The following is a 27,316-nucleotide window of genomic DNA, read 5'->3' on the forward strand; positions in this document are numbered from 1 at the left end:
GGAAAATGCAAGGTAATCCCACGTGACACTTCAGCTCTAAGAGGAATAATCAAAGCCGGAAAGTATTTGGCAGCCATCTGGACCATTCAAGGGCACCGTGTGTCTCACTGTGGAGTGATGGGCAAGGACCCAATTTCCCCAGCATCCTCATCCATGGAAGGGAAGAACCAAGGAATTCTGACCAAGCTGTTGGCAAATGCTTCTTGGCAAAAAGTTGGTGCTCGTGTCTCAAAACAGCTGGTGGGAGACACCTTGCTGTAGCACTCATGTCCTGTGTTTATTTCCTCCAGGTCACAGCAACAGCCCAGCAGGCAGTGTGGCCCACTCTACCACCTCCGACATCAGGCCCAGTCACTCAGTTCCAGAAGGGGTTCATGGAAGAGTTGCAGTTGGTCAGGATGCTCGGTTCCCAGGTCTCACCTCGCCAGTACTGAGAACTCCTTCCAGTGAGCCGGACGAACCTCACCAGGCACGGAGTGGCCCAAACCCTCCTGGCATGGAGAGCATGGGAATGGTATACAGTGTCCCCAGTTCTTGCAATGGACCTACAGAATCAACCTTCTCCACTTCCTGGAAGGGAGATGCTTTTACCTACATGACTCCAAGTGCCACCAGCCAGAGCAATCAAGTCAATGAAAATGGGAAGAATCCTTCCTGTGGGAATTCTTGGGTCTCTCTAAACAAAGTCCCACCTCTGGTTCCTAAGGAGGCTGCTACCCTCCTTGTCGCTCGTGATAACCCAGCAGGATGCAGTGGATCAGCTGGCTACCCTGAGCGCCTTATTCAGCAAAGGCACATGCCCGAAAGACTCTCCAAGATTGGCCTTCTGACCAGTGGGACCTCGAGGCTGGAGACAGGCCCTGGTGGGGCCAGCAGATTCCGGGAGCGGTCACTGTCTGTGCCCACAGACTCAGGCACCACAGATGTGGACTATGATGAGGAGCAGAAGGCCAATGAGGCCTGTGCCCTGCCTTTTGCCAGTACGAGCTCTGAAGGCAGTAACAGTGCTGACAACATCGCCTCCTTTAGTGCCCAGCAAGAGGCCCAGCACAGAAGGCAGAGGTCCAAGAGTATCTCACTTAGGAAGGCCAAAAAGAAGCCTTCCCCACCCACACGCAGTGTCTCACTGGTCAAAGATGAGCCAGGCCTCTTGCCTGAAGGTGGGTCAGCACTACCCAAGGACCAGAGGCCCAAGAGCCTTTGCCTCTCCTTGGAACATCAAGGACATCACTCGTCCCACCCAGATGCTCAGGGTCACCCAGCTGTTCCAAACCACAAAGATCCAGAAGGTACACAATTATCCCACCACTGGTATCTTACTGACTGGAAGTCTGGTGACACCTACCAATCCCTGTCCAGCTCCAGCACTGCCACTGGCACCACAGTCATTGAGTGCACCCAAGTTCAGGGCAGCTCAGAGTCTCTTGCCTCACCTTCCACCTCCAGAGCCACTACACCTTCCCAACTCTCCATTGAAGTGGAGGCCAGGGAGATATCATCCCCGGGAAGGCCCCCTGGACTGATGTCACCCTCCAGTGGCTACTCCAGCCAGTCGGAAACACCAACACCCACTGTTTCCATGTCCCTGACCCTGGGCCACTTACCCCCTCCAAGCAGCAGTGGCCGGGTACGTCCAGTGGTACCTGAGAGGAAGTCATCACTACCCCCGACGTCACCAATGGAGAAATTTCCCAAGTCACGGCTATCATTTGACCTACCACTGACCTCTTCACCCAACCTGGATCTGTCTGGGATGAGTATCTCCATCCGAAGCAAAACCAAGGTGAGTCGGCACCACTCAGAGACAAATTTTGGTGTCAAGCTGGCCCAGAAGACTAATCCCAACCAGCCAATCATGCCTATGGTTACTCAGTCCGACCTACGTTCTGTTCGCCTGAGGTCGGTCAGCAAGTCTGAGCCGGAAGATGACATTGAGAGCCCTGACTATGCCGAGGAACCCAGAGCAGAAGAAGTCTTCACCTTGCCAGAGAGAAAGACAAAACCTCCCGTAGCTGAGAAGCCTCCGGTGGCCCGGAGGCCTCCAAGCTTGGTCCACAAGCCACCATCTGTTCCCGAGGAGTATGCACTAACTTCACCAACCTTGGCTATGCCCCCCAGGAGCTCAATTCAACATGCGAGACCACTCCCTCAAGACAGCTACACAGTAGTGCGGAAACCAAAGCCCTCCAGCTTCCCAGATGGCAGAAGCCCAGGGGAGTCAACAGCACCCTCATCTCTTGTTTTCACGCCTTTTGCCAGTTCCTCTGATGCTTTCTTCTCAGGAACACAGCAGCATCCCCAGGGAAGTGCAGAGGATGAGGGCCCCAAGGTGAGGGTTCTGCCTGAAAGAATTAGCCTCCAGAGCCAGGAAGAAGCTGAGAAAAAGAAAGGCAAGATTCCACCTCCCGTACCAAAAAAACCCAGCGTGCTGTACCTGCCTCTCACTTCTCCCACAGCTCAAACGGAGGCCTATGTGGCAGAACCAAGGCTGCCTCTCAGCCCCATCATCACCCTGGAGGAAGACACCAAGCGTCCCCCCACCGGCGATGACCTGCAATCACTTGGTCAAAGGGTGACTTCAACTCCTCAGGCTGACAGTGAAAGGGAGGCAAGCCCTCTGGGTTAGTAAACTGTCTGCTGGCTTTTTCCTTCAGTCACAGGAGACATGAGGGTGAGAATGGAGTGCCAGAGATGGAAGCAGATGCCCCAGAATAATTATCCTGATCCCAAGTCAGTAGCGGGCACCCCTTGAGGGTTTGAATTACTCTAAATAGGAACCACGGGCTGGCCTTACTGCCCTTGAGATCAAGACTAGCCCGAGGCAGATCTCCAAGGCCCAGTTTAGGCCACTCTCCCCCTAAGTCTCTAGTGCTGAGATAATGAAATCAAACTAGGTTCTAGCACCCTAGGACTTCAGCATCCCACGTCCCTAGCCAAGCATGCGTCCTGTCATGGGAACTACTCCACCTCACTGTACAGTACTTTTCATTGGCTGTACTGAATTTAGTTCCCTACATGGGACTCAATACCCCACCAGACTGAGTTCAAGTGCCATGGCAGGCTTGGAGCCATCTGAAACAATGGAATATGTTGCCACCAGCAGCCTCTTTTTGTGCCTTCCGGAGGAAAGGGAGCTCACTTTCTTGGGTGGTTTGAGTTCTTTGGCTCTTCCTGGAACCATAAACATAATACATAATGCTTCTCATCCTTTCTTTTTCTGTCTCTTTTTGTTTTAATTGTGGTAAAGTACCCATAACATTTACCATCTTGACCATTTTTAAGTGTGCAGTTCATTCGTGTTAAGCACATTCACATTGTTAAGCAACCAATCTCCCGAACTCCTTTCATCTTGCAAAACTGAAACTCTGTACCCAGTAAACAATAACTCCTCTTTCTTCCTCCCCCCAGATTCTTCCCTCCAACCACCATTCTACTTTCTGGCTCTATGAATTTGACTCTAGACACCTCATATAAGTGGAATCATACAGTATTTGTCTTTTTGTGACTGGCTTATTCCACTAAGCTTAATGTTGTCAGGGTTCATCCATGTTTCTCATTCTTTTCTGAACCCTTAACACCAAAAATCGAAATCTCATGGTCTTCTATATGCAAATTTGGACTTTCAATATGAGTCAATCATGACTAAGTCAAGTAAATAAATCAAAGCCCCAGGTAGTTGTAGAAAACACTTCCTCAGACTCCACAGGCTCCTCTCTGAGATTCAAATAGGTTCCACTCTCACCTACTGGGTGGGAGTCACTAGTTTAGATCACTCCCAGCTCCTTCATTTAGAGAAATGATATACAGCGTTTAAAACAAGAGAATGCTCGGGCCACCTGTTATAATGACAAAGACATGAGAGAATAGGGACCCATGCTGATCTTCACCACTCACTCCACCTTGGGCAAATCATTAAGCTTCTGAACTTCATGTTCCTCCTCTGCAAAATGGAGATATTAAAAATCTCCACCCTGCTGCCCTCACAGAGTTGCTTTGACCATCAAATGAAATAACATATGAGAATGTGCTTTGTCCTATCTATTGTGGTCAAAGTCATTCCTTTTGGTTTTTTATGTCTAGGGAGTTCTGTGGAACCAGGCACCGAAGAAAAAAGTTTAATCAGTGATAAAACAGCCGAATGGATTGTGGAGGATGATGATGACGTGTTTGTGGCTTCACGCACAACTGAAGATTTATTTACTGTGATACACAGGTCTGCACCAATTTCCTTAATTCTAATTGCAATTGCCTTCCCTTTTTGTACTTAAAGAAAACCTGCTATTCCACATTGAAATCCTAATTGTAAAAGAAAAAGAAAAAAATTAAAAATAAGAAAAACTGCTACCTTTAAGCAGCCATTAGAATTGCACCTGGAGGCTAAGTTCAGATACCCACATATGTGAGCGCAGTCCAGGGCCTCGCATCTCAAATTCACTGACATTGTTGGGTAAAGTGGAGGAAGGGAGGGGAGAGGAGGAGCAGGTGCCGAGTGAGAGGCCCCTCGTCTCCTAGCAACCACTTGGCCTATTGTGGCTCCATCTGCTCTCTCTTAGCTCTGTCTATAGTCAGAGACATTTAACCCTTCACAGAATTCCTTGTACCAAAAAAATCCCATCAAGAGGTGAAGTGGGGCACCAGGCAGCATATCTAAACAGGAACTTAGGAAAAGAGGAACCAGATGGGGACCAGTTATTGGACAGGGTTACAAGGCAGGGGTTCAGTGACAAGAAAACTGGAAAGAGTCTATTATTGGAGCTAGACCACCAGTCCAAAACAGGATCGGTCCCCAGGCTGTCCTGATTCAGAGTCACTGAGCTACTAGCCTTGTCTCCTGAAATTCGTCCTTGGTCCCAGAACCTGGGCAGGACTGAGGCTACAGGCACAGGGCAAGTGACTCCAGCTGGGAGCATTGAAAGGAATGTGGGGACGGGAGGGCCCAACAACAGACTCTGAGGATTTAGAGGTGAGAGAGAAAGCAGGTCAATACGGCCGCTTGCAGGGCTGCCGCCTGGATTGTGTCACAGGCATGGGGGTCTGTGAAGCACTGGTAAATGTCTGCTGCATTAACTCACTCAAATCAAACTTTCTCTTATCTAGGTCCAAAAGGAAGCTGCTCGGCTGGAAGGAACCTGGTGAGGCCTTTGTGGGCGGCAGAACGAGTTCCCACTCACCAATAAAGAACACAGCTGAGTCTCCAATCAGTGAGTCCCCCGCCACTGCAGGGTCAGGCAGCAGTGCCAACCTAGATGCTGGCAGAAATGACGATTTCAAGGCCTTGCTACAGAAGAAGGGAAGTAAGGCAACTCCAAGGTCTCGTCCCTCAGCAGCTGAACTGCTGAAGACCACTAACCCACTGGCTCGGAGAATTATTGCACAATTTTCAAAAGACTATGAAACCACCGATAACCCCAGTACCTAAGCCCTGGGCTCAACAAGCAGGGTTTACTTACTAAACTTGAGTAGAGAAGGGGGAAGAGAAAGGGTCTTTAAACAGAACCATGGAAACAACAGAGCCTACATTTCTTTTACATTAACTCACACTCTGGACAGCAGGAGAGAGGCTACTTCATCTAGAGCTAAAATCATCTGGCACTTAATCATCTTCAGACATTTTTATGTTTTCATACTTATAAGCTTGTCATGACTGACTACCAAGTTTCTTATTTTCCCCCAGTGGTGTGCACTAACTAAGAAGAAATTTTCAGATGTCAGGGCACATGTGCCACTTTTTCAATTCAGTGACCTGGCTGCTCCATCCCTGGCTCCTGTCACTGAGGAGTGCAGTGTGAGAGCAGATTGGAGGCTGCCAAACTTGGGGGACATAGGGTGCCATTGCTTATTATTCACTTTCCTAGGGAGGCTCTGATGGCCCTGTGTGCAAACACAGAAAGACTCTGATGCCTCCTCAACCACAGTTTAGCTTTCCCCTGCGCTCACAAGAGGTTTGCAGGGTGCACTTATTTCGGCATGGGGTTGATTGGATGGCTTTTGTGGTGCAAAATATGACTGTGACTCCGTCCTGAAACTTAATGCCTTTTTCAGTTTGATTGTCTACATGGAGATCAGGGTGATAAGTTTCAATAAACATATAGACGCCCCCCCCACCCACCCCCATTAGCTAGAAAAGACCAGGACTGGGTTGCTTTAAATGAACCAAGCTTGACCAACAAACAAGACAGCCATTTGTTCACTCAGATCTAGCCGAGGTAACTCACAAGTGCACGTTGAGATCCTCCATGTGTCTGTCAACAGCGATAGCCAGGATCTGCGCCCAGCTCATGCTGCATTCTAAGAACTCTCATTTCATTTGCATATAAAATTCATTACAGGAAGTAATTAACTGAAGGAACAGCGTCATCAAAGGCTCAAGGATAATGGAAAGTAAGTGCGTCTTGCCCCCCACCAGTCAATTCAGATCGTGGTTTGTGGTTGGTTTGGTTTTGTTTAAAGGAAGTCCGACTCTGTTCCAAAAACCAAGAACATACAAACTAAAAGGATCTATCAAAAATCTAAAAGGCAGTCTTGCCAGTTGCTATGGCCCATAATGCACGCACGCGCACACACACACACACACACACACACACACAAAAGGGCTACTTTTTGCTATTTAGGTTCTGTGTTTGACCAGCTTTCAATTAACCTTGCTGTGGGAGAGCATAAGAACCTGGGTAAATGGCATACTGAAAGAGCTTCAGAATAATCATTGCAACCCCTCCCTGCCCCCACCCCCGACGAAGCCTATAAGAATTGACTATTCTTGTCAGCTCAATTTTCTAAGCAGAGCAAGAGCAGTGATTCATTTGATTTTTGTATGCCTGATTTCTGGGAGGTTGGGGAGGAAGACAAAGCACTGAGCAAAGAAAACCTGCTGACCAATGATGGAAAGTTAATTGTCTACTGTCTTCAAGAGGCAAAAAGAATAGTTGAATGAAATTGTAGCCTGCTTCACAAAGAGAGTTCCCCACCCCCTTCCTACTTCACCCCTCACTCAATAGATTCAATGGTCAACCTCCTGGAGGATGCAGTAAGGTTCCAGAGACAAGCAGATCTCAACTTTGATAGGTCGTATTGCCCAATGAGAAGCCACCTTTTAGCTCAACTGCCCACACTCCAGCTGGACAGAGCAGCTGAAAAACCACACTAAGTACTGAGAAAACTTGGGCCTCTCACAAGAGAAGCCCTAGGCCTAGGCCCTTTGTTGTTATAGTTCTGAATCTGAGACTTCTGGAAACAGGCCAGGCCCACCAACTCCCTTGCAACCAGCACTTCAACACTTAAAATAATAAACAGCTAGGCGCAGTTGCTTTTGAAAGTACTAGAACTACTTGGTGTGACGGTCTTAACCAAATTCCAAATTTCAGGGATTTTGCCGGAAATAAAATCAATTCATCCCTGGCCTCAGTTTATATATGAATGCCACATTTGTCTGCTCCAGACTTAGAATTCCAAAAAACAGACATTTTCCTCTGTAGTAAATGAAGGAGTATTTGTGCTTTTGCTTAGCAAAAATGAAAGGACACCAGGGTCTGCTCCTTGGGAACCATTATGACTAGTTGAACGTTAAAGCTGAGTATGGGACTCACATAGTATAGGCCTTGTTACTTCTGTTGACTTTTCTGGAAGTTTCTTGTTTACTACTTCTAATGGGTTTTGCCTCTCCCCTCACCTTGCTACCTCTGGAGGTTTTCCCAAAAGATTCTGAAGCTGAATTCTCAGACACCTTGATGTTTGTCAATTACCTTTAGTCTTGTTTTCCTCTACAATACTCTATATGCCTGGAATTTTTAGAATATCTTCTACATCATCACTGTGGCCCACGCAGTGGTGTTCCCATTAGCACAAGAGGATTTGGGGCAGAAATCATATGGTCAGAGAGAACATTTAAGACTGGAAGTATTCACTTAATTTTTTAAATTAATTTTTTGTAAAGATGGGGGTTTTGCTATGTTGCCCACGCTGGTTTTGAACTCCTGGGCTCAAGCAATCCTCTCGCCTTGGCCTCCCAAAGTGCTGGGATTAAAGGGGTAAGCCACCGCGCCTGGCCTCATTTAATATTTTGCAACAGGTAGACGTAGTCCCAAATAAACAACCAAACCGTAAAATTTCTACTAATCACTAATTAACAGAACACCAAGCATCTTCCCCACTCCTAACACTCAACCTCTCTCCTACCTTTGATTATCATAACTCCACTCTCTCTCCCACCCAGGCACTTACCACAATGTTTACTGCCTTCTGCACCTACACTGCTGAGACTGGAGAAGAGAGGCTGAAAGCCCCTCTCAGAAAGGCTTACAGAGAACCCATCACTACTACAATTACTAGTACAAATGATAATGATAATAATTTTTGAAGGTGGAATAGAGAAGAGATTTGAGTGAAATGAAGTTGGCCTTAGGAGGTCAGCTTCCATTTCAAGTCGTCCCTATCCTCTTTTTTCCTCCCCATTCCAGTCAGTAGCAACAGATGGCTCTGCTAGCCTGACTTTGATCTAGTCACCATCCCCAGGAGAGGAGGTTAATTGTTAACCAAGGATGCTTTGCATTTGGTGGGTAGTTAGTACGTGTTTTTGAGGGTAGTTATTCTTAGTACAATAGCAAGCTTTGCTGGTGTCTCCTCTCCTTATCCTGTACTACTTGGCCTGCCTCAGCCCCTGACTGGGCCTCCCCCACCAGGCCCAACTTATCCCTCAGCCCCAAATCCCATGAACTGCATCCCTAGCACAACAACTCACCCATAAAGGAAATGAGACAACAGGAAGCAAAACAATTAATGTTAGCTTAATGACCACAAACTGACCAGTTGATCTGGATAAATTACCTTGAACGTGCAAAGACAGAGGAGATCCTACCAGGCTCTCCTAACAAGCACTGCACCTGACATCCAGTGTAACTATCTGGACAACACAGACCCGATTGCAGTCTCTCTGTACCTGTCAGTCTGAGCAGATCTGTCCATGCACTTGCCCTCTTCCTCATCAATGAACACGTCAGGAAAAAGATGAGTTCACGCTCAGTGCTCTGTTCCTCACTCGTTCCACCTTCCATTATCAAGTCTGTGACACAATGGTGAGCTTTCGCTTTAATATGATTTGCTAGGGCCAGGACTAGGGTGAGGTGAGCGAGGCACCTAGGGTGCAAAATTCAAAGAGGTGCCCACTCTCAGGGCCATGCAAGTGCCTTACCCTCGTCCCAGCCCTGTGATTTGCACTCTTTAAAGTAATATCAGTTTATCTTCTTCCTATGAACAAGTATAGTCCTTCTGATTTGGGGTGGGGGGTTAACTCCCTATCTCTTGTTGCACCAAATATTTTATTGCTACCTATTTTTCCATTGCTATAAGTCTTTGTGTGCCTATACATTAAAGAATCTTTAGTAGTGTTAATATCGGAAAACATAGTTGATTTCTAAGTAATAGCCTACAGGTGGCAAGTTAACACCCATTTCAGCAGGGATGCTCCCAAGGCCAGCCTTTCAACAAAAGAGTGACTGAGTTGAAGGTCTGTCACCAGGATCCTCCCTCTCCTCTTTCTGCTCCATTCTCCTAAACCTCGCTTCCCAGCACCAACTCTCTTCAGTGCCTCCTACTTCCTTCTCCTCCTCTCTAAGAAAAACGTGCTCTCAGGAAAGGGATAAATTCATTTACTTTGAGATTATAAGGCTTAATGCTACCTCTTTTGAGGGTTAGTTGCATTTTAACAAGGGAAAAGCCTTAAGCCAATGGAATGAAGTTCTACTTGCAGAATGTTAGGCATCAACTAGTTGTAGAAGTGTATTTTTCACCATGGAAAGGCCAAATTCCCTGATGCCTAACTCCAGAATATAGAAAATATCTTAATCGCCTGGAATCATTTGAGTTACTAGCTGATGGTCAATTAAATTGTCCTGATACCCAATGTTATTCAATATGGTTACTACCAAGGGACTCTCAGAAATGGCTACTAAAAGCCACTGAGAAGGCCTAGATCATTCATATTGTACATTGACATTTTTACATAAGTGGAATTAATACTACTTACCATTTGAGTAAAGAACATAAAGAATTAAAGAGTCTGTGAAAATATGTCCTGTTTGTGAAAGGTGAAACTGTCCAATCCATTTCCAATCAATGTCAGTCGTCCAGTATTGGTAGTGATTATTAAACTTATTGGAGGTACAACTTTACCTCCAATAAGCTTACGTTTACAAGCTTCTGCTTTCCCTGCTTCATCTCTGTTATGGGTTATCAGTCCAGCTTGGTGTGAAAATGAGACTATATCTATACCACAGCCCCCAATCCTTTCAAAGCCTTTGCATGTATTTCAGCTACAAGTGACAAGGATATTAGGGATTTAAAAGGACAAGAGAGTGGGAAAGAGGTATAAGGAAGTGCCTTTGTCAAAAGGCAGCAAAAAGTATAATGATATAAACATAATATGAAATAAGCAAAGTTTTAGAATACTTTGAAACAGATTTATAGAGGAATACATAGTAAATAGTTATAGACACACATTTGGGGCGTTTTTAATAAGGTTAGCAAGAAGAAATTTGCATAAGTAATGAGCAATGTGAAATGGGCATTATACTTTTGTTCAGTAAAGCCCAAAATCTAGGCCAATGATTCTCAAAGTGCAGTTCCAGGAGCAGCAACAGCAGCATCCCTGGAGAGAGAGAGAGACAGAGAGAGAGAGAGAGAGAGTGTGTGTGTGTGTGTGTGTGTGTGTGTGTGTGTGTGCGCATTCCAGTGATGTTACTCCTTCAAGCCTCTGAATCACTATAGCCACAACTCTCCAACTGATTCCAACCTTTACCATTATTCTGGCTCTCATCATAAGGACCAGTCTCTGGCCAAGAGGTGTATATTGTTATCTTGGTCAGGCATATGTTTGCTTGGTTTTAAGAAATTATCAGATTGAGGAGTCTCATGTTTTATGGGACTCCGGTGCATATGCTCGAAAAAAAAATAAAAAAGAACTTACCATATTGGATCAACAAATTGCTCAATCTGCAAAATCTTTGATTAGACTTAGCCAGCCCATCTGGCCTGCTTTGGGTTAAAAAAAAAAACAAAAACAGATTTTTTTTAACTCACAAATAGAAAAAAGGGAAAGGCGTTAAGTTTGTTTGGTATTGCCAGCTCTTAAATACCTGTCTTCACCATGGTGGCTGTTCTCCAGTAAGGCTCTGGCAGAAGTATATTTGATTTTAAGATTTTTGCCTAAATAGTAGAATTTGATAGCAACGAACTCCAAAACAAAATCTGAACTGGAACAACTAGTTAACCCCTCTCAGCCTCTTTGTAATGCCAAGCTTTATAGACATTTATTCCTTAGGTGGTCGTGAGCTTTTTCTAACATCCAATTTTATAAAACGTTGTGCATGCAAATGCAGCATTGTGCTCATTGTACAAGTCACCTCACACTCATTCCTTCCCCCATGTGTATCATGGCAAAGAAATATCAATATATGTATGTGCTGAGGTCTTCTGATGAATTGTAAATTACAAACCTTTTCATTCATTTTTAAATGAGATATATTTACCTTGGCTAGTGGTTAAAATTTTATTCTTTTTATTATATTTCATTGCTACTTTTTTCTACTGACTCCAAAGCTTACTTTGGGGAATATTTCTTATTTCTAGATTGTTGTATTTATCTTATTTCTATATTTATCTGCAGTCTTGGAATGTTAGAGCTGAAAGGGACCAACTGCTCTCATTTCACACATGAGGAAGCTGAGGCCCAGAAAGGTCAAATAACTTATATACAAGGTCACTCAGTGAGTCAGCGGTGGGGCCCAGCCTCAATTCCAGGTCTCCTGCCCTTGGGCCCAATCTGGTTTCATTTAAAGCACTACAATTTATAGAAGACCGACAGCTGGCTTCTACTTTTATGACACATGAATTTCCCAGGTATTTCAATGAACTAATATATATGCTTTAAGGGAAAATGTTCAAGAGTTCTTTAATTCATTAATCCAAAGACAAATTGGATTTTCAGTTTATAAACATTAGTTTCCCTCCAAATTCAATATGTGCACCCTACTTAGTACAATGGATGTTTTCGCTAAAAGTTGTGTGAAAAATGAGTTTTTTATATATCAAGTATCATTTTTTAGAGGTAAACTTCCTATGTAAGGGAACCTTCTGGTGACTTCTTTTTGAAAAACCGAGATTCCTCTTGTCATTGTCTCATCATGTCTCTACTTTTTTTAGTGCAAACTTTTGTATTTGGTGTTTATTTAAAAGTAGGGTACAACCCAACCAATATTAGCTTTCCCAGAGTCTACTTTAGCCTTCCCTTCTTAATCTTTATGAGAAATTTTCAGACTGTTAAATGCTCATATTTAGTTGTGTTGTAGAAATTTCCCCTGGCTTGATATTCTGTCAATCCCTGGGCTCAAATTCCAGCTCCATCTTATCAAACAATAACAGAATTCCCTAATCAGTACTAAGCTCTGCATGCAGTCTCTTTTCCAGAACATTCTTTGCCTAATGTTCCTTAGTGTGGCTCTCTCTTTAGTTGGGGCCTCCTTCCTTAGTACATGCATACCTTACTATTCTGTGGAATTGCAAGCCATGCATCTTTTAGAGCCACACTAGTCGAATTGATTGGCATTTCCATTTATTTTCCATTGTTCCCTTGTTTCTCCTGGACTTCCTCTGGTTTCTCTTTTTGAGGATGCTTAAAGGCTTCTCACCAGAGACTGGTGAGATTTCCCCCATCATCTAGATGGGAGATTGACAAATTTTGTAAAGGTTAAGACAGTAACTATTTTAGGCTTTGTGGGCTACATGTGGTCTCTGTAGCACATTCTTCTTTGTTGTTGCTGTTTGTTCATTCGTTCGTTTTGCAACCTTTGGATAATGTAAACCACTCTATTTTTTTTTTTTTTTTTTTTTTTTTTTTTTTTGACGGAGTCTCTCTCTGTAGCCAGGCTGGAGGGCAATGGTACAATCTCGGCTCATTACAACCTCCACCTCCCGGGTTCAGGCAATTCTCCTGCCTCAGCTTCCTGAGTAGCTGGGACTACAGGTGCCCAGCTAATTTTTTTTTTTTTTTTTTTTTGTATTTTTAGTGGAGACAGAGTTTCACCATGTTGGCCAGGATGTTCTCGATCTCCTGACCTTGCGATCCGCCCACCTCGGCCTCCCAAAGTGCTGGGATTACAGGCGTGAGCTACCGCGCCCTGCCAATATAAACTATTCTTAGCTCATGGGCTATGCAAAGCCTTAGGCTGACCCCTGATCCAGACTGTCTTCTGAGACAGGCATTTCTGTGAGCTGCCCTATGTGATAACTGAGTTGTGCAGTAGCTGATGTGGTTTATTGCCTTCCCATCTACTGCATTGTCAGACCAGACTGACTGCACAGGGGCAGGTGGAGGGGGGCTGCATATGCCAACCATTACCCTTCAATAGGGTGTCCTTCATGAGCTCTCTCTCTCTCTCATTACTGACTACCTCAGTGTAGAAACCCTCATTTTTTTCCCCAGACCTATCCTTGTTACCCAATGTGCCTCTGCTTCCCTGGGTTTGGGATAAACTGGAAGGAGAGAATTTCTGAGTTCTTTTACTTATTTTGTTCCATAACTTCTCCCTCAAATCTGTGGTTGGGGACTCCCACCCTTACCCTTGTCCACCCTGTCCTGCCTCATACTAGTATCATGAGTTTAGGGCTGTCATTGGAAAGTATGGCAGCCCAGGCCATAGGATTCCAGTTCAGCCTACAATTTCCTAGGGAAATCACCAGGTTCCAAAGGCTGGTTTTTAAACCTGGAATATCCATGTATCCATTTCCTAATGCAATTTGGACCTGTTCTAGACAGAGCACTCAGCCCTAGCGAGAAAACCAATGAGGTGCAGAAGATATTCTGTGTCCACAGTTTTTCCCTGCCTTCTGGACCCTCAGCCCCTGGGATGGGCTCCTTGGGATTGCCCATGCAACAACACAGCCACGAGACATTCAGCACACCACCTCCTCCTGTGTTTTGAACCTCTGAATGAATTCTGTTCTAAAGCTTCTTCACGTCTGTCTCCATCCTGCTCCCATCTCCACCTCCCACACTTCTTGGGAGTCTGAAGCTCAGATTCACATTTTCACATTTTCTCGTATAAACGTTGTGGGATAAGAATGGATGATATGTATGTGTCTGTGTGAGTTTGGTTTCTCAACCTGGACTGTGAGGGCTAATAAATTCACAAATCACACCACACATGCGCGTGTGCGCGCGCACACACACACACACACACACACACACACACACACACACACACACACACACACACACACACACACACACACACACACACACACACACACACACACACACACACAGTCCAGCACCCTCATCAGTTCTCTGGTTTAGGTCCAGATCTGATGGGACTGGTCAAGAAGGGGATGGTGGGGGCTCCTGAAGCATCTGCCGTTTCTTGCCTCTTGAGACCTTCTTTCCATTGGCAATTCAAAACAGGCTGACATACAGAGGACTAGCACTCTAATTTGATGTGGACTCAGCCACTCAGACCTAGGTCTCAGGCTGCAACTTATCCTAGCTCAGCAAATTGCTTCTTAGAATCTTTAGCTTGATTTCTGTCATTTGAGCCCAGGGATCTACCCACTTACTGAAATCTAAATTTTAAAAAGTCAGTGATGCAAGTAATTTTCAGGATTTCCCTATTTAAAAGCATCCATGAAACAGTTCCTTTATGCCTTCTGTTTAGGATTTCCAGAATTAGGAAGAGAAACCAGGCTTGTGCCTTGGATCCAAAAGCAGCAAAAATACTACACTTGCCAAAAGCAAACTGAGGAATGAGCATTGGCCAGTCCTAGTATGCAGTCAGGAGGTGGACTTTTGTTAAGTTAGCCCTTACCATTTAGTGCTTACTGAGTGCCAACAATGCACTTAGAAAAATAAGGGAGACAAGAATTTACAGACCATACCCTAAACTGGAAGGTACAGGAAAGACACATCTCCTAGAGCTGGGAATGTGTCCCTAACATTTCAAGAAGAAGCAGAAAGTAGGAGAGATCACGATCTCAATCTTTTTAGGATTCCAACACAAAATGGAAGGGAGCCCTCTGTGGGGTGATATTACAAAGGGTTTTTCTTGTCTTTCTTTAAAAAAAAAAAAGGCATTCCTTACTGGCTTGCTACCAGCAATTGAACTGTATTCTTTATATAGCTAGAGCTGTTTGTGTCTTCTTAAAATAAACTTTTTCTGTTAAAATCATTTTCTGTTTCACCCTCTGGTTTTTATTGTAGCAATGATACTTTTATTCAGACACTCAGCCCAGTTTGTGAGCATGTTTAACCATCCACATGAGTATGGGGCCCACACACAATGGCTTTGATGCTCACGAACCTGAGAGCTCAAAACAGCTATGTGGCACAGAATGTCTTGCAGAAACCTGGCCCACTGAGCCATGGGCCTAAAGGCAGGTAACCCATGTTCTGGGACTTCATTTCAGGGATTCGAGTCCAGCTGTTCATGGAGTCAACAAGGGGGAGTGGGCAGCCATCACCAGGCCTGAGGGGAGGAGGCAGCCTTAGCAACCATCTCCAGGGCAAAAACTCCCTCTGTGTTCTCTAGCTCAGTAAAGTCACCCAGCAAGGCAGACCAGAGTGAGTCTGGGCTGGGAGGGAAAAATCCCAGACCAAATGTGGTCCAGATCATTTCCATCCCTCAAGAAGGGTATGGTCCCACCATGCAGATGGTGACAGCCATATTTGAGAGTCAAATCTCATCAAAAGAAGAAAGGAACTTTGTTCTCTATTCCCAACTGTCCCAGGCCTCTAAGGCTGAGGTTCTTGTAGCCAGCATCCGTGTCTCCCCAGGCCCCTGATACCACCCGGCTGCTCTTCCAAAAGATACACCAGAACTGGAAATAGCTAGAAAACCTACAAGGGAAGGGAGAGGAGCCAGGGCCACCCTCAGACAATAGCACGTGTTTAAGTTGGAGATGAAGGTCAGAAAAGGAAGCTAGCTCGAGGTGGGCCTCATGGCAAGCAGTCCCTTGGTAGAACCCTGCAGTTCAGGGTCTGGTGTTCACTCCAGCAGGTTCAGAACTCCTTTGTACCTCTCTTAGTTCATTTTTTGTTGCTATAACAGAATACCATAGAATGAGTAATTAATAAAGAAAAGAAATCCACTTATTTCTTACAGTTCTGGAGGCTGAAAAGTACAAGGACGTGTTGCTGCATCTGGAGAGGGCCTTCTTACTGAGTCATAACAGGGTGGGGGACATCACATGGCAAGAGAGCAAGAGCATGCCATCCTAGGTCTCTCTTCCTCTTATAAAGCCACCAGTCCATCATGCCCACACCCCCACCCATCGCCACCGAAGACCAACACACAAATTTTGAAGGATACATTCAAACCACAGCAGTGCCACACCATCATAAGCTGATGAAGCTTTTAAGGATTTACTCATACTAACCAAACTCACAAAAGACAGGTCCTGGTATGTTAATTAACAGAAGAGAGAATATACCTCTCAAACAAAGGTCATAAACAGGAGGGCTGCAGGCTGAATTGAATTCACATACATTATCTAGAGTACACAGTGCTGTTTGTCAATTTTTAAAAATTTAGGGGACTGGGCATGGTGGCTCACGCCTGTAATCCCAGCACTTTGGAAGGCCGAGGCAGTTGGATCACCTGAGGTCAGGAGTTCGAGACCAGCCTGACCAACAAGGTGAAACCCCATCTCTACTAAAAATACAAAAATTAGCTGGGTGTGGTGGCAGGCGCCTGTAGTCTCAGCTACTCGGGAGGCTGAGAGAGGAGAATTGCTTGAACCTGGGAGGTGGAGGTTGCAGTGAGCTGAGCTCGCGCCGCAGCACTCTAGCCTGGGTGACAGAGCAAGACTCCATCTCAAAAAAAAAAAAAAAATTTAGATGGAGCACAGTCTCTCCAATTTACCTCCCACCACTCCCTGTTGCATCAAACCCAACCAGCTTCATTCCCTTATATTATCTCTCAGGTCCCTGAAGGCATATGAGTTTTTGACCCTTACATTAAGTTGTCATCACAGGTTGAAGTCCCCAGGAAGCACATGCTTAGATGGAGTTTACTGTGTGGGATGTTTACTAGGGAATGCCCTAGGGATCAACATCTGTGGAAGAGAAAGGAAGGAAACAAGATTAGACAGGAGGCAGCTGGGCAAGGTGGCTCACGCTTGTAATCCCAGCATTTTGGGAGCCGAGGCGGGCAGATCACCTGAGGTCAGGAGTTCAAGACCAGCCTGGACAACATGGCGAAACCCCATCTCTATTAAAAATACAAAAATTAGCCAGGTGTGTTGGGGTGCACCTGTAGTCCCAGCTACTCGAGAGGCTGAGGCATGAGAACTGAACCCGGGAGGCAGAGGCTGCAGTGAACCAAGATTGCACCACTGTACTCCAGCCTGGATGACTCAGCAAGACTCCATCTAAAAAAAAAAAAAAAAAATTAGGAGGAGAAAAGAGTAGCAATGCAGGTGTCGCAAAGCTTCTGCTCACTCAATGGCTGGCTCTGGCATTCACATGACCTGTCCATTGTCCTGCATTGGGCCAAAGGGCAGGCCTTCATATCTCCGCTTCAATAAGGCATTGGCTCTGGGCCACGCCATGAAGGGCTTGACCTTGGGTGAGATGTCTGTCTCAAGCTGAGGAAATCCCTGAAGGAACCAATAGCTGAAGAAGGCTCTTTGCTGACAGCACTTTCAGCAGCTGGCAGTAAATCCTCCCTTGAAGGGGGATCTTGGTGACACAGTTCTTTGTCCATCACAGGTGTCTTTCTCCCATGAATAGTGCAGGCAAAACACTTACAAATCCTTATTCTGATTCCACCCCTACCTTTCTTTTTTTGAGACAGGGTCTTGCTCTGTTACCCAAACTGGAATGCAGTGGCACAATCACGGCTCACTGCAGCCTCGAACATCTGGGCTCAAGCAATCCTCCCTCTTCAGCCTCCTGAATAGCTGGGATCACAGGCATGCACCACTACACCTGGCTAATTTTCAAATTTTTTTGTAGAGACGGAGTCTCGCTATATTGCACAGGCTGGTGTCAAACTCCTCGGCCCAAGTGATCCTCCTGCCTCAGCCTCCCAAAGTGCTAAGATTACAGGCGTGAGCCACCATGCCCATCCCAATTCCCTCACCCACTCCTTACTTAAGATCAATTACATTTCATTTTATTAGGTTTATAACTTTCTTCAATTGTCACCATCTTAGGACACATGCTAGTAGACTTTAAATAGACTTCAGTGTTTCATAAGCCTCATTAGTGCCCATTAATAAACTCTCTCCAAGGACATGTCATGTCACATATGCAAATGGCTAAATCAGTCCACCATAAAATACCATGAATAAAATGTCACTAGCATCTATCAGGCACCTACAATTGGCCAGGCATCATGTGCTCCTCCATCCACTTGTTTTATGCTTCCATTCAACAAATGTCTAATGAGCTCCTACAACATGCTGGGTGGAGCATTAGGAGCTGAGGGTAGAGTAGTGACTGAGGGAGACACCATGCCTGCCCTTATGGAGCTTACCATCCAGTGGAGCCACTGCTGAGACCAATTCACATGGCATCCCTGGGAATCAGGACCAATGGACCTCATGTTCCTGTTATCTAAGGGCCACTACCCTGGCTATGAACTCCTCTGGTCAGCACTTACTTCATACTCTGCTCTGATACCCAATTTTCCCTGCTCCTCTTCCTCCCATCGTTTTCAACTGTGCCTTCCTGGAACCCCAGTTCCAGGGTGTCTTAGTCCATTTTGTGTTGATAGAATATATGAGACTGGGTACTTTATAAAGAAAGGAGGTTTCTTTAGCTGATGGTTCTGTAGGCTGAGAAATTCAAGGGCATGACCTTGGCTTCTAGCAAGGGCTTTTGTGCTGTGTCACAACATGGTGAAGAAGGTCCAAGGGGAAGTGTATAGGTGCAAAGAAGAGAAAACCTGAGTGGCATCCTGGCTTTATAACAACACATTGTCACAAGAACTGATCCATTCCTGAGAGAACTCATCCAGTCTCACTAGAGTGAGAACTTACTACCACCAGATCAGCACCAAGCCATTCATGATGGAGCTGCTCCCATGATTCAAACACCTCCCACTAGCCCCACCTCCCAACATTTGGAGATCAAATTTCAACATGAGTTTTGGTGCAGACAAACAAACTACATCTAAATCGTAATATTCCAACCCTGGGCCCCCCAAAACTAGTGTCCTTCTCACATGCAACCTACAATAATTCTATCCCAATAGCCCCAAAAGTCTTAACTTGTTCCAGCACCAATATAAAAGTCCAGTCTCATCTGAGACCCAAGGCAAGTTCCTAACAGCTATAAGTCTGTAAAATTAAAAATCAAGTTATTGGCCAGGCATGGTGGCTCACACCTGTAATCCCAGCACTCTGGGAGGCTGAGGTGGGTGGATCACGAGGTCAGGAGATCGAGACCATCCTGGCTAACATGGTGAAACCCTGTCTCTACTAAAAATACAAAACAAAATTAGTGGGGCATGGTGGCAGGCACCTGTAGTCCCAGCTACTTGGGAGGCTGAGGCAGGAAAATGGCATGAACCCAGGAGGTGGAGCTTGCAGTGAGCCAAGATCGCGCCACTACATTCCAGCCTGGGTGACAGAGCGAGACTCTGTCTCAACAAAAAAAAAAAAAAAAAAAAAAAAAAAAAAAAAATTCAAGTTATTTACTTCCAAGATACAATGGTTGTACAAGCATTGGGCAAACACACCCATTCCAAAAGAGAGAAATTGGACCCAAAAAGGAGGGTAACAGGCCCATACAAGTTCAAAATCCAGCAGGGCAGACATTAAATCTTAAAGCTCCAAAGTAATCTTTTACTCTGTGTACCACTTCCTAGGCACACTGGTGCAAGGAGTGGGCTCCCAAGGCCTCGAGCAGCCCTGCCCCATGGCTTTGCTGAATACCACCCATGTGGCTGCTCTCACAGGTTGGAGTTGAATGCCTGTGGCTTTTCCAGGCTGAAGTTGCACACTGCCAGTGGGTCTATAATTGTGGGGTCCCCATGGCAGCCCTACTCCCATGGCTCCACTAAGCATTGCCTCATGAACACTTTCTGTGGAGGTTCTGCCCCTGCAGCAGGCTTCTGCCAGGGCACCCAGGCTTTCCAATACATCCTCTGAAATCTAGGTGGAAGCTGCCAAGCCTCCATGGCTCTTGCATTCTGGGCTCTCACAGACTTAATACCACATGGAAGCCACCAAGGCTTATGGCTTACACTCTCTGAAATGATGGCCCAAGCAGTACCAGGGGCCAATGAGCTTCAACCAGAGTCAGAAACAATGTAGCAGTGATGTGAGGAGCAGCGTCCTGAGGTGGAGCAGGGGCAGCAGTGCTCAGGCCTTACCCCAGAAACCATTCTGTCCTCCTAGGCCTCCAGGCATGTGATGGGAAAAGCAGCCTCGAAGATTTCTGAAATGGCTTCAGGGTCTTTTTCTCCATTGTCTTGACTTTAGCACCTGGCAACTTTGGTCTCCTCTCCTGAAAATGCTCTTTTCTTCTATGCCATTTGGCCAGGCTACGCATTTTCCAAATTTTTTTGCTGTGTTTCCCTTTTCTCCAGAAATTCACCATAAGCAGTTGGAAGTAACCATGCAGCAGCCTGAATACTTTGCTGCTTAGAAATTTCTTCCACCAAGTATTCTATTAAATTCCATCTGAGATGGAGCAGGGATTTCCTGCCCCTGCCAGTTCAATTCTATAAGAAGCCTCCACAGAGCATTTGGGCATAGATGTAGTTCATCCAAGTTCTTTGTCAATTTAAGACAAGGATGGCCTTTACTCCAGTTTCCAATATGTTGTTCCTCATTTCCATCTGGAACCTCACCAGAATGGCCTTTACTGTCCATATTTCCATCAACATTCTGGTCGGGACCATTTAACCAATCTCTGAGGAGTTCCAGACCTTCCATAGTCATCTTGTCTAATAAGCCCTCACCAGAATCTTGGTTTTTTCTAGCCTGCTCTTCCAAATTCTTCCAACCTCTGCCCATTACCCATTTCCAAAGCTGCTTCCACATTTTCAGGCATTTCTTATCACCAACACTGTACTTCTCAGTATCAATTTTCTGTCTTAGTCTGTTTTGTGTTACTATAAAAGAATACCTGAGTTTTTCCATCCACTCCCCCCATCCCCCCAGCACCACTTCGGCTGCACCATGCTCACTCTGAGCTCTGGGCTCCTGCTAATCTAGTGCCACCATTGTCTCCCTTCAGCCATCATCATGATTATCTACTGGGACCTCATCAGCCATGATGAGATGTTCTCCGACAGCTACATGAGCCAGGAAATCGCAGACAGGCTGCGCCTGGAGGTGGAAGGGAAGATAGTCAGTAGGACACAAGGTAACATTTTTGACTCACTCATTGGTGGAAATGCCTCCACTGAAGGCCCTGAGGGCAAAGGTACTGAAAGCACAGTAATCACTGGTGTCGATATTGTCATGAATCATCACCTGCAAGAAACAAGCTTCACAAAAGAAGCCTACAATAAGTGCATCAAAGATTACATGAAATCAATTAAAGGCAAACTGGAAGAACAGAGACCAAAAAGAGTAAAATCTTTTATGACAGGAGCTGCAGAACAGATCAAGCACATCCTTGCTAATTTCAAAAACTACCAGAAAACATGAATCCAGATGGCATGGTTGCTCTGCGGACTACTGTGAGGATGGTATGACCCGATATATGATTTTCTTTAAGGATGGTTTAGAAATGGAAAAATGTTAACAAATTTGGCAATTACTTTGGATCTATCACCTGTCATCATAACTGGCTTCTGTTTGTCATCCACACAACACCAGGACTTAAGACAAATGGGACTGATATCATCTTGAGTTCTTCATTATTTTGACTGATTTATTTGGAGTGGAGGCATTGTTTTTAAGAAAAACATGTCATGTAGGTTGTCTAAAAGTAAAATGTATTTAAACTCAAAAAAAAAATACCTGAGACTGGGTAATTTAGAAAAACAATAGATTTCTTTATCTTGTGATTCTGTAGGCTGAGAAGTTCAAGGGCATGGCCCTGGTTTCTGGCAAGGGCTTTTGTGCTGTGTCACAACATAGTGGAGAAGGTCAAAGAGAAAGTGGACACGTGCAAAGAGGGGAAAACCTGAGTGGCATCCCGGCTTTAAAATACCCCACTGTCGCAGGAACTAATCCATTCCTGAGAGAACTAATCCAGTCTTGTGAGACTGAGAATTCACTCACTCCTGCAAGACTGCCACCAAGCCATTCATGAAGGATCCACCCCCATGACCCAGACACCTCCCACTAGGACCCAGCTTCCAACATTTGGGGATCAAATTTCAACATGAGTTTTGATGGAGACAAATAAACCACATCCAAACCATAGCACAGGGACTGCTAAATACCCCAACAACAGAAATAGAAAGCTTCCCTAAACACCTTCCTTAACTGAGACCTCGCTGTCTCCTGAGAACCGCACTTCGCCTGTAGCCCTCTCCTAAGAGATTCTTTCCCTCCCCCAAATACTTCTGCATCTGGAGGTGGAGCGGGCCCCTTCTTTGCTCCCCACTGCACCTTCCAGACCATGACCGGCTGTACCTCTCAGGCACTTCCCTCCATTCTATCCTTTTGCCCACCCCCTAGTCTTGCCCAAATCCAAATCACTTCAACATTCATGTCAAAGATCTATCCCACTTCCCACGCTTCTTGTTTCTTCAGCCTACTCACCTCTGTTGCCCTCCCTTTCTGCTCCAGTCACCCACTCTCAGGGCCGCGAGTGGATCTTGCGATGGCCCAGAACTGCTGTACCACTGAAATCTTAACTTCAATCCCCACAACCTCACATCTTTCTAACTTTCCCATCTGATTACTTCATTACACTGTTCAGCTTTGTTGAGACTTGTATGAGCTCATCACAAAAGAAGAAATCCCAATGTCCAATAAACATGGAAAGGTGCTTAACCTCATCTACTGTCAGGGAAATGAGGAATGAGGGAGAATGGGGCATGAGGAAGGAGCATGAGAAAACTTTTTGAGGTAATAGATATGTGCATTATCTTGATCGTGGCTCTGGTTTCAAGGATGTTTACTAATCAAATCATCACTTAAAACATGTGCAGTTTGTTGTACATCAATTATATATCAATAAAGTTGTAAAATATACACACACATATGGCCCGGTGCAATGGCTCACACCTGTAATCCCAGCACTTTGGGAGGCCAAGGTGGGTGGATCACCTGAGGTCAGGAGTTCGAGACCAGCCTGACCAACATGGAGAAACCCCATCTCTACTAAAAATATAAAATTAGCTGGGCGTGGTAGCGCATGCCTGTAATCCCAGCTACTCGGGAGGCTGAGGCAGGAGAATCGCTTGAACTCGGGAGGCGGAGGTTGCAGGGAGCCGAGATCGCACCATTGCACTCCAGCCTGGGAAACAAGAGCGAAACTCCGTCTCAAAAAAGAAAAAAAAAGTTATATACACACACACACACACACAGACACACACCAACAACATACCATTTCACATATGCCAGACTGGCAAATTTTTTAAAGTCTGATGATAATTAGTGTTGAGGAAGATGTAGAGGAGCAGAGACCCTCATACACCGCTGATGGGGCTATTGATTGGTTCAACAACTTGGGAAAACAATTTGTCATTATCTATTAAAATTGAAGATACACATCTCCAAGAACCCAGCAATTCCATTCCTAGGTATATATCCTAGAGAAAAGTGTACATAGCTTTACTGAAAGATATATAGGCCGGGCGCGGTGACTCACGCCTATAATCCCAGCACTTTGGGAGGCTGATGTGGGCGGATCACCTGAGGTCAGGAGTTTGAGACCAGCCTGGCCAACATGGCGAAACCCCATCTCTAATAAAAATACAAAAAAAAAAAAAAATATATATATATATATATATATATATATATATATATAGCTGGGATTACCGGCGTGGTGGCATGTGCCTGTATCCAGCTATTCAGAAGACTGAGGCAGGAGAACCGCTTGAACCTGGAAGGCGGAGGTTGCAGTGAGCTGAGATCACACCACTGCACTCCAGCCTGGGCAACAGAGCGAGACTCCATTGCCAAAAAAAAAAAAAAAAAAGAAAGAAAGATATATAAAGGTTCAAAGCATCATTATACATAACAGCCCTAATTGGAAACAATCCAAAAGTCCATCAAGAGCAAAATGAATAAATTGTGGAATGCTATACAGAAACGACAATTAAACTACAGCCACGGCCAGGCTCCGTGGCTCACGCCTGTATTCCCAGCACTTTGGGAGGCCGAGGCGGGCAGATCACGAGGTCAAGAGTTAGAGACCAGCCTGGCCAACAGGGTGAAACCCTGTCTCTACTGAAAATACAAAAATTAGCCAGGCTTGGTGGCGGGCACCTGTAGTCCCAGCTACTCAGGAGGCTGAGGCAGGAGAATCGCTTGAACCCAGGAAGCAGAGTTTGCAGTGAGCCGAGACTGTGCCACTGCACTCCAGTCTGGGTGACAGGGTGAAACTCCGTCTCAAAAAAAAAAAAAAAAAACCTACAGCCACACACAACATGTATAAATCATGCAAATATGAAGTTGAGTGAAAGAAGACACAAAGGAATACATACAGTGTGATTCCATTTATATAAAGTTCAAAAACAAGCAAAACTAAATTATTGTTTAGGAATGCACATATAGCTGGGTGCATGGCTCTGCCAGTAATCCCAGCACTTTGGGAGGCCAAGGCAGGTGGATCACTTGAGCCCAGGAGTTCGAGACCAACCCAGGCAATGTGGCAAGACCTCCATCTCTACCAAGAAAAATACATTATTTAATACATTTTAAAAAGTGAATGCACATGTAGATGATAAAACTAAAGAAAAGCAAGGCTGGTCACTGTGGCTCACACTTGTAATCCCAGCACTTTGGGAGGCCAAAGCAGGAGGATCACTTTGAGGCAGAATAGGGTCTGGAGGCAGGAAACCTAAGGGCATTTCACGCTGACTTCCTAGAACTAAATTGAAAGGAAAACCCTAACTTTCCACGCCTAACTAACAAAAGGACCAGAGGCTACACCCTTTGCAAACCTCCACCTTTTCTGCAGACAGAAAATTGAAAGTACCTCTAATTAGTTGCTTTTTGCAACCAATCATATGTTTGCATAGGAGTATAACTTTGTGACTTTATTTCAGCCTCTGATTGGTTGCTGTCCACAACCAATCAGACTGATTGTGGGCCAAGTCTTCATTTGCATAGACATGCAACTTTGTAACTTCACATCAGTCTCTGATTGCAGGCCACCACTTCATTTACATGGGGTGAACAACAAGTGACCAATGGGAAACCTCTAGGGGGTATTTGGACCCCAGAAGATTCTGTATCCAGGGCCCTTGAGCAGCTGCTCAGGCCCACTGCCACCCTGTGGAGTGTACTTTTGTTCCCAATAAATCTCTTGTTTTTGTTGCTTTGTTCTTTCCTTGCTTTGTTTGTGTTTTGTCCAATTCTTTGTTCAAAACGCCAAGAACCTGGACACCCTCCACAGGTAAGAACTTGAGCCCAGGAGTTTGAGACCAGCCCGGGCAACGTGGTGAGACCCTGTCTCTACAAAAAGTAAAAAAAAAAAAAAAAAAAAAAGACCGGGCACGGTGGCTCACATCTGTAATCCCAACACTTTGGGAGGCCGAGGCGGGTGGATCATGAGGTCAGGAGTTCGAGAACAGCCTGGCCAACATGGTGAAACCCCTCCCCTACTAAAAATATTTTTAAAATTAGCTGGGTGTGGTGGCACATGCCTATACCCCAGCTACTCAGGAGGCTAAGGCAGGAGAATTGCTTGAACCTGGGAGGTGGAAGTTTCAGTAAGCCAAGATGGCACCACTGCACTCCAGCCTGGGTGACAGAGCAAGACTCTTTCTCAATTAAAAAAAAAAATTAGCTGGGCATGGTGGCATGTGTCTGTTGTCCCAGCTACTGAGGAGGCTGAAGCCAGAGGATTGCTTGAGCCCAGGAGGTTGAGGCTGCAGTGAGCCTTGATCACACCACTGCACTCTACCCTGGGTGACAGAGTGAGGTCCCGTCTCAGAGAAAAAAGAGAGAGAGGGAGAGAGAGAGAGAGGGAGAGAGAGGCAGAGGGAGAGAAAAGAAAAGTAAGCAAGTTATTATCATAAAAGTTAAGAGATTGGCTATTTCTAAGGATAAATTGTAATTGATAAGGACACATGGAAGATTTTGGGGGTGCTGGCAAAGTTCTACTTTCTGACCTGCATGGTAGTCACAATGGTGTTCACTTGTAACTAATTTTACAAGTGTACAAACTATACATTTAAGCACTTTTCTGTGTGTATATATGTATGTATGTATGTATGCATGTTATATTGTACAATTATAAATATTCTTTTTTTTTTTGAGATGGAGTTTCGCTCTTGTTGCCCAGGCTGGAGTGCAATGGAGCGATCTCAGCTCACCGCAACCTCTGCCTCCCGGGTTCAAGCAATTCACCTGCCTCAGCCTCCCGAGTAGCTGGGGTTACAGGCATGCACCACCATGCCTGCTAATTTTTGTATGTTTAGTAGAGACGGGGTTTCTCCCTGTTTATCAGGCTGGTCTCGAACTCCCAACCTCAGATGATCTGGCTGCCTCGGCCTCCCAAAGTGCTGGGACTACAGGCATGAGCCACTGCACCCGGCCTACAATGAGAAATATTCTTAAGGACCCAGGATACAATTCTGAGTAATACCACATATCAGAGAAGGCTGCAGAAGACGTCTCCTTAGGAAACAGACAGAGAAGGGGCAGCCAGAGGCAGACGGCAAACCAGTAGAGCAGGGTGTTAAGGAAGCTCAAAACAGAAGCTTCCAAATTTTCAAAAAGAGAGTGGACAACCGTGTCAACCCTTATGCACCCCTGCTCTGCGGGACACATTAGAGCACAGCCAACAGTCACCAGCTTGTGTCCTTGCAGCTACGACAAGAACACTCTTGCACCATAGAAAAATGAGCAAAGGCACAAACAGACAAGAAGAAATACTATTAAGAGGCAAACATATGGGAAAATGTCTACACTTCCTAATGAGCAAAGACACACTAAATTGTGAAAACTGAATGGCCAATTATAGTAGCAAAAATTAAGGGGAGGCAGAAGAAATTGCAATATGTCAGGCTGGAAAGAATATCAAATTGATGCACGGTTACTGGCTGCTAACACTATGAATAAATACCACCCCTTTAAAATAAAATCTGGCAATATGCAATAGGAAATTTTAAATGCTCATACCGTTTTACTCAGTAATCCTACTTCTGGGCCTCTATATTAGGAAAATTACGCAAAGGAAAGAAAAAGTCTG

General features: G+C 45.2%; 2 protein-coding genes across 6 annotated transcripts in view; both read left to right on the plus strand.

The window, feature by feature from the left end:
• Window positions 1-15,209, plus strand: part of NHSL2 (NHS like 2) — a 243,004-nt gene extending 227,795 nt beyond the window's left edge. For 4 of the 5 annotated variants that reach the window (XM_054544705.2, XM_054544706.2, XM_054544707.2 and 1 more), the window contains 3 exons: window positions 291-2,621; window positions 4,081-4,213; window positions 5,098-15,209. In XM_054544705.2, the coding sequence (XP_054400680.1) occupies window positions 291-2,621; window positions 4,081-4,213; window positions 5,098-5,419 (2,786 nt within the window). In that variant the 3' untranslated portion in view covers window positions 5,420-15,209. Of the gene's footprint in view, window positions 1-290; window positions 2,627-4,080; window positions 4,214-5,097 lie in introns of those variants that run through there. The other variant, XM_054544708.2, reaches the window with a different exon arrangement.
• A 6,010-nt stretch (window positions 15,210-21,219) lies between these two features.
• Window positions 21,220-21,935, plus strand: LOC100432504 (TPT1-like protein). Its single transcript, XM_054544237.2, is given in 3 exon segments — window positions 21,220-21,631; window positions 21,634-21,666; window positions 21,669-21,935. Coding segments are annotated over 3 exon segments (501 nt in total). The 5' UTR covers window positions 21,220-21,237; the 3' UTR covers window positions 21,743-21,935.
• Window positions 21,936-27,316: the final 5,381 nt, after the last annotated feature.

This window comes from Pongo abelii, chromosome X (assembly GCF_028885655.2).
Source record: "Pongo abelii isolate AG06213 chromosome X, NHGRI_mPonAbe1-v2.0_pri, whole genome shotgun sequence".
NCBI lineage: Eukaryota > Metazoa > Chordata > Mammalia > Primates > Hominidae > Pongo > Pongo abelii.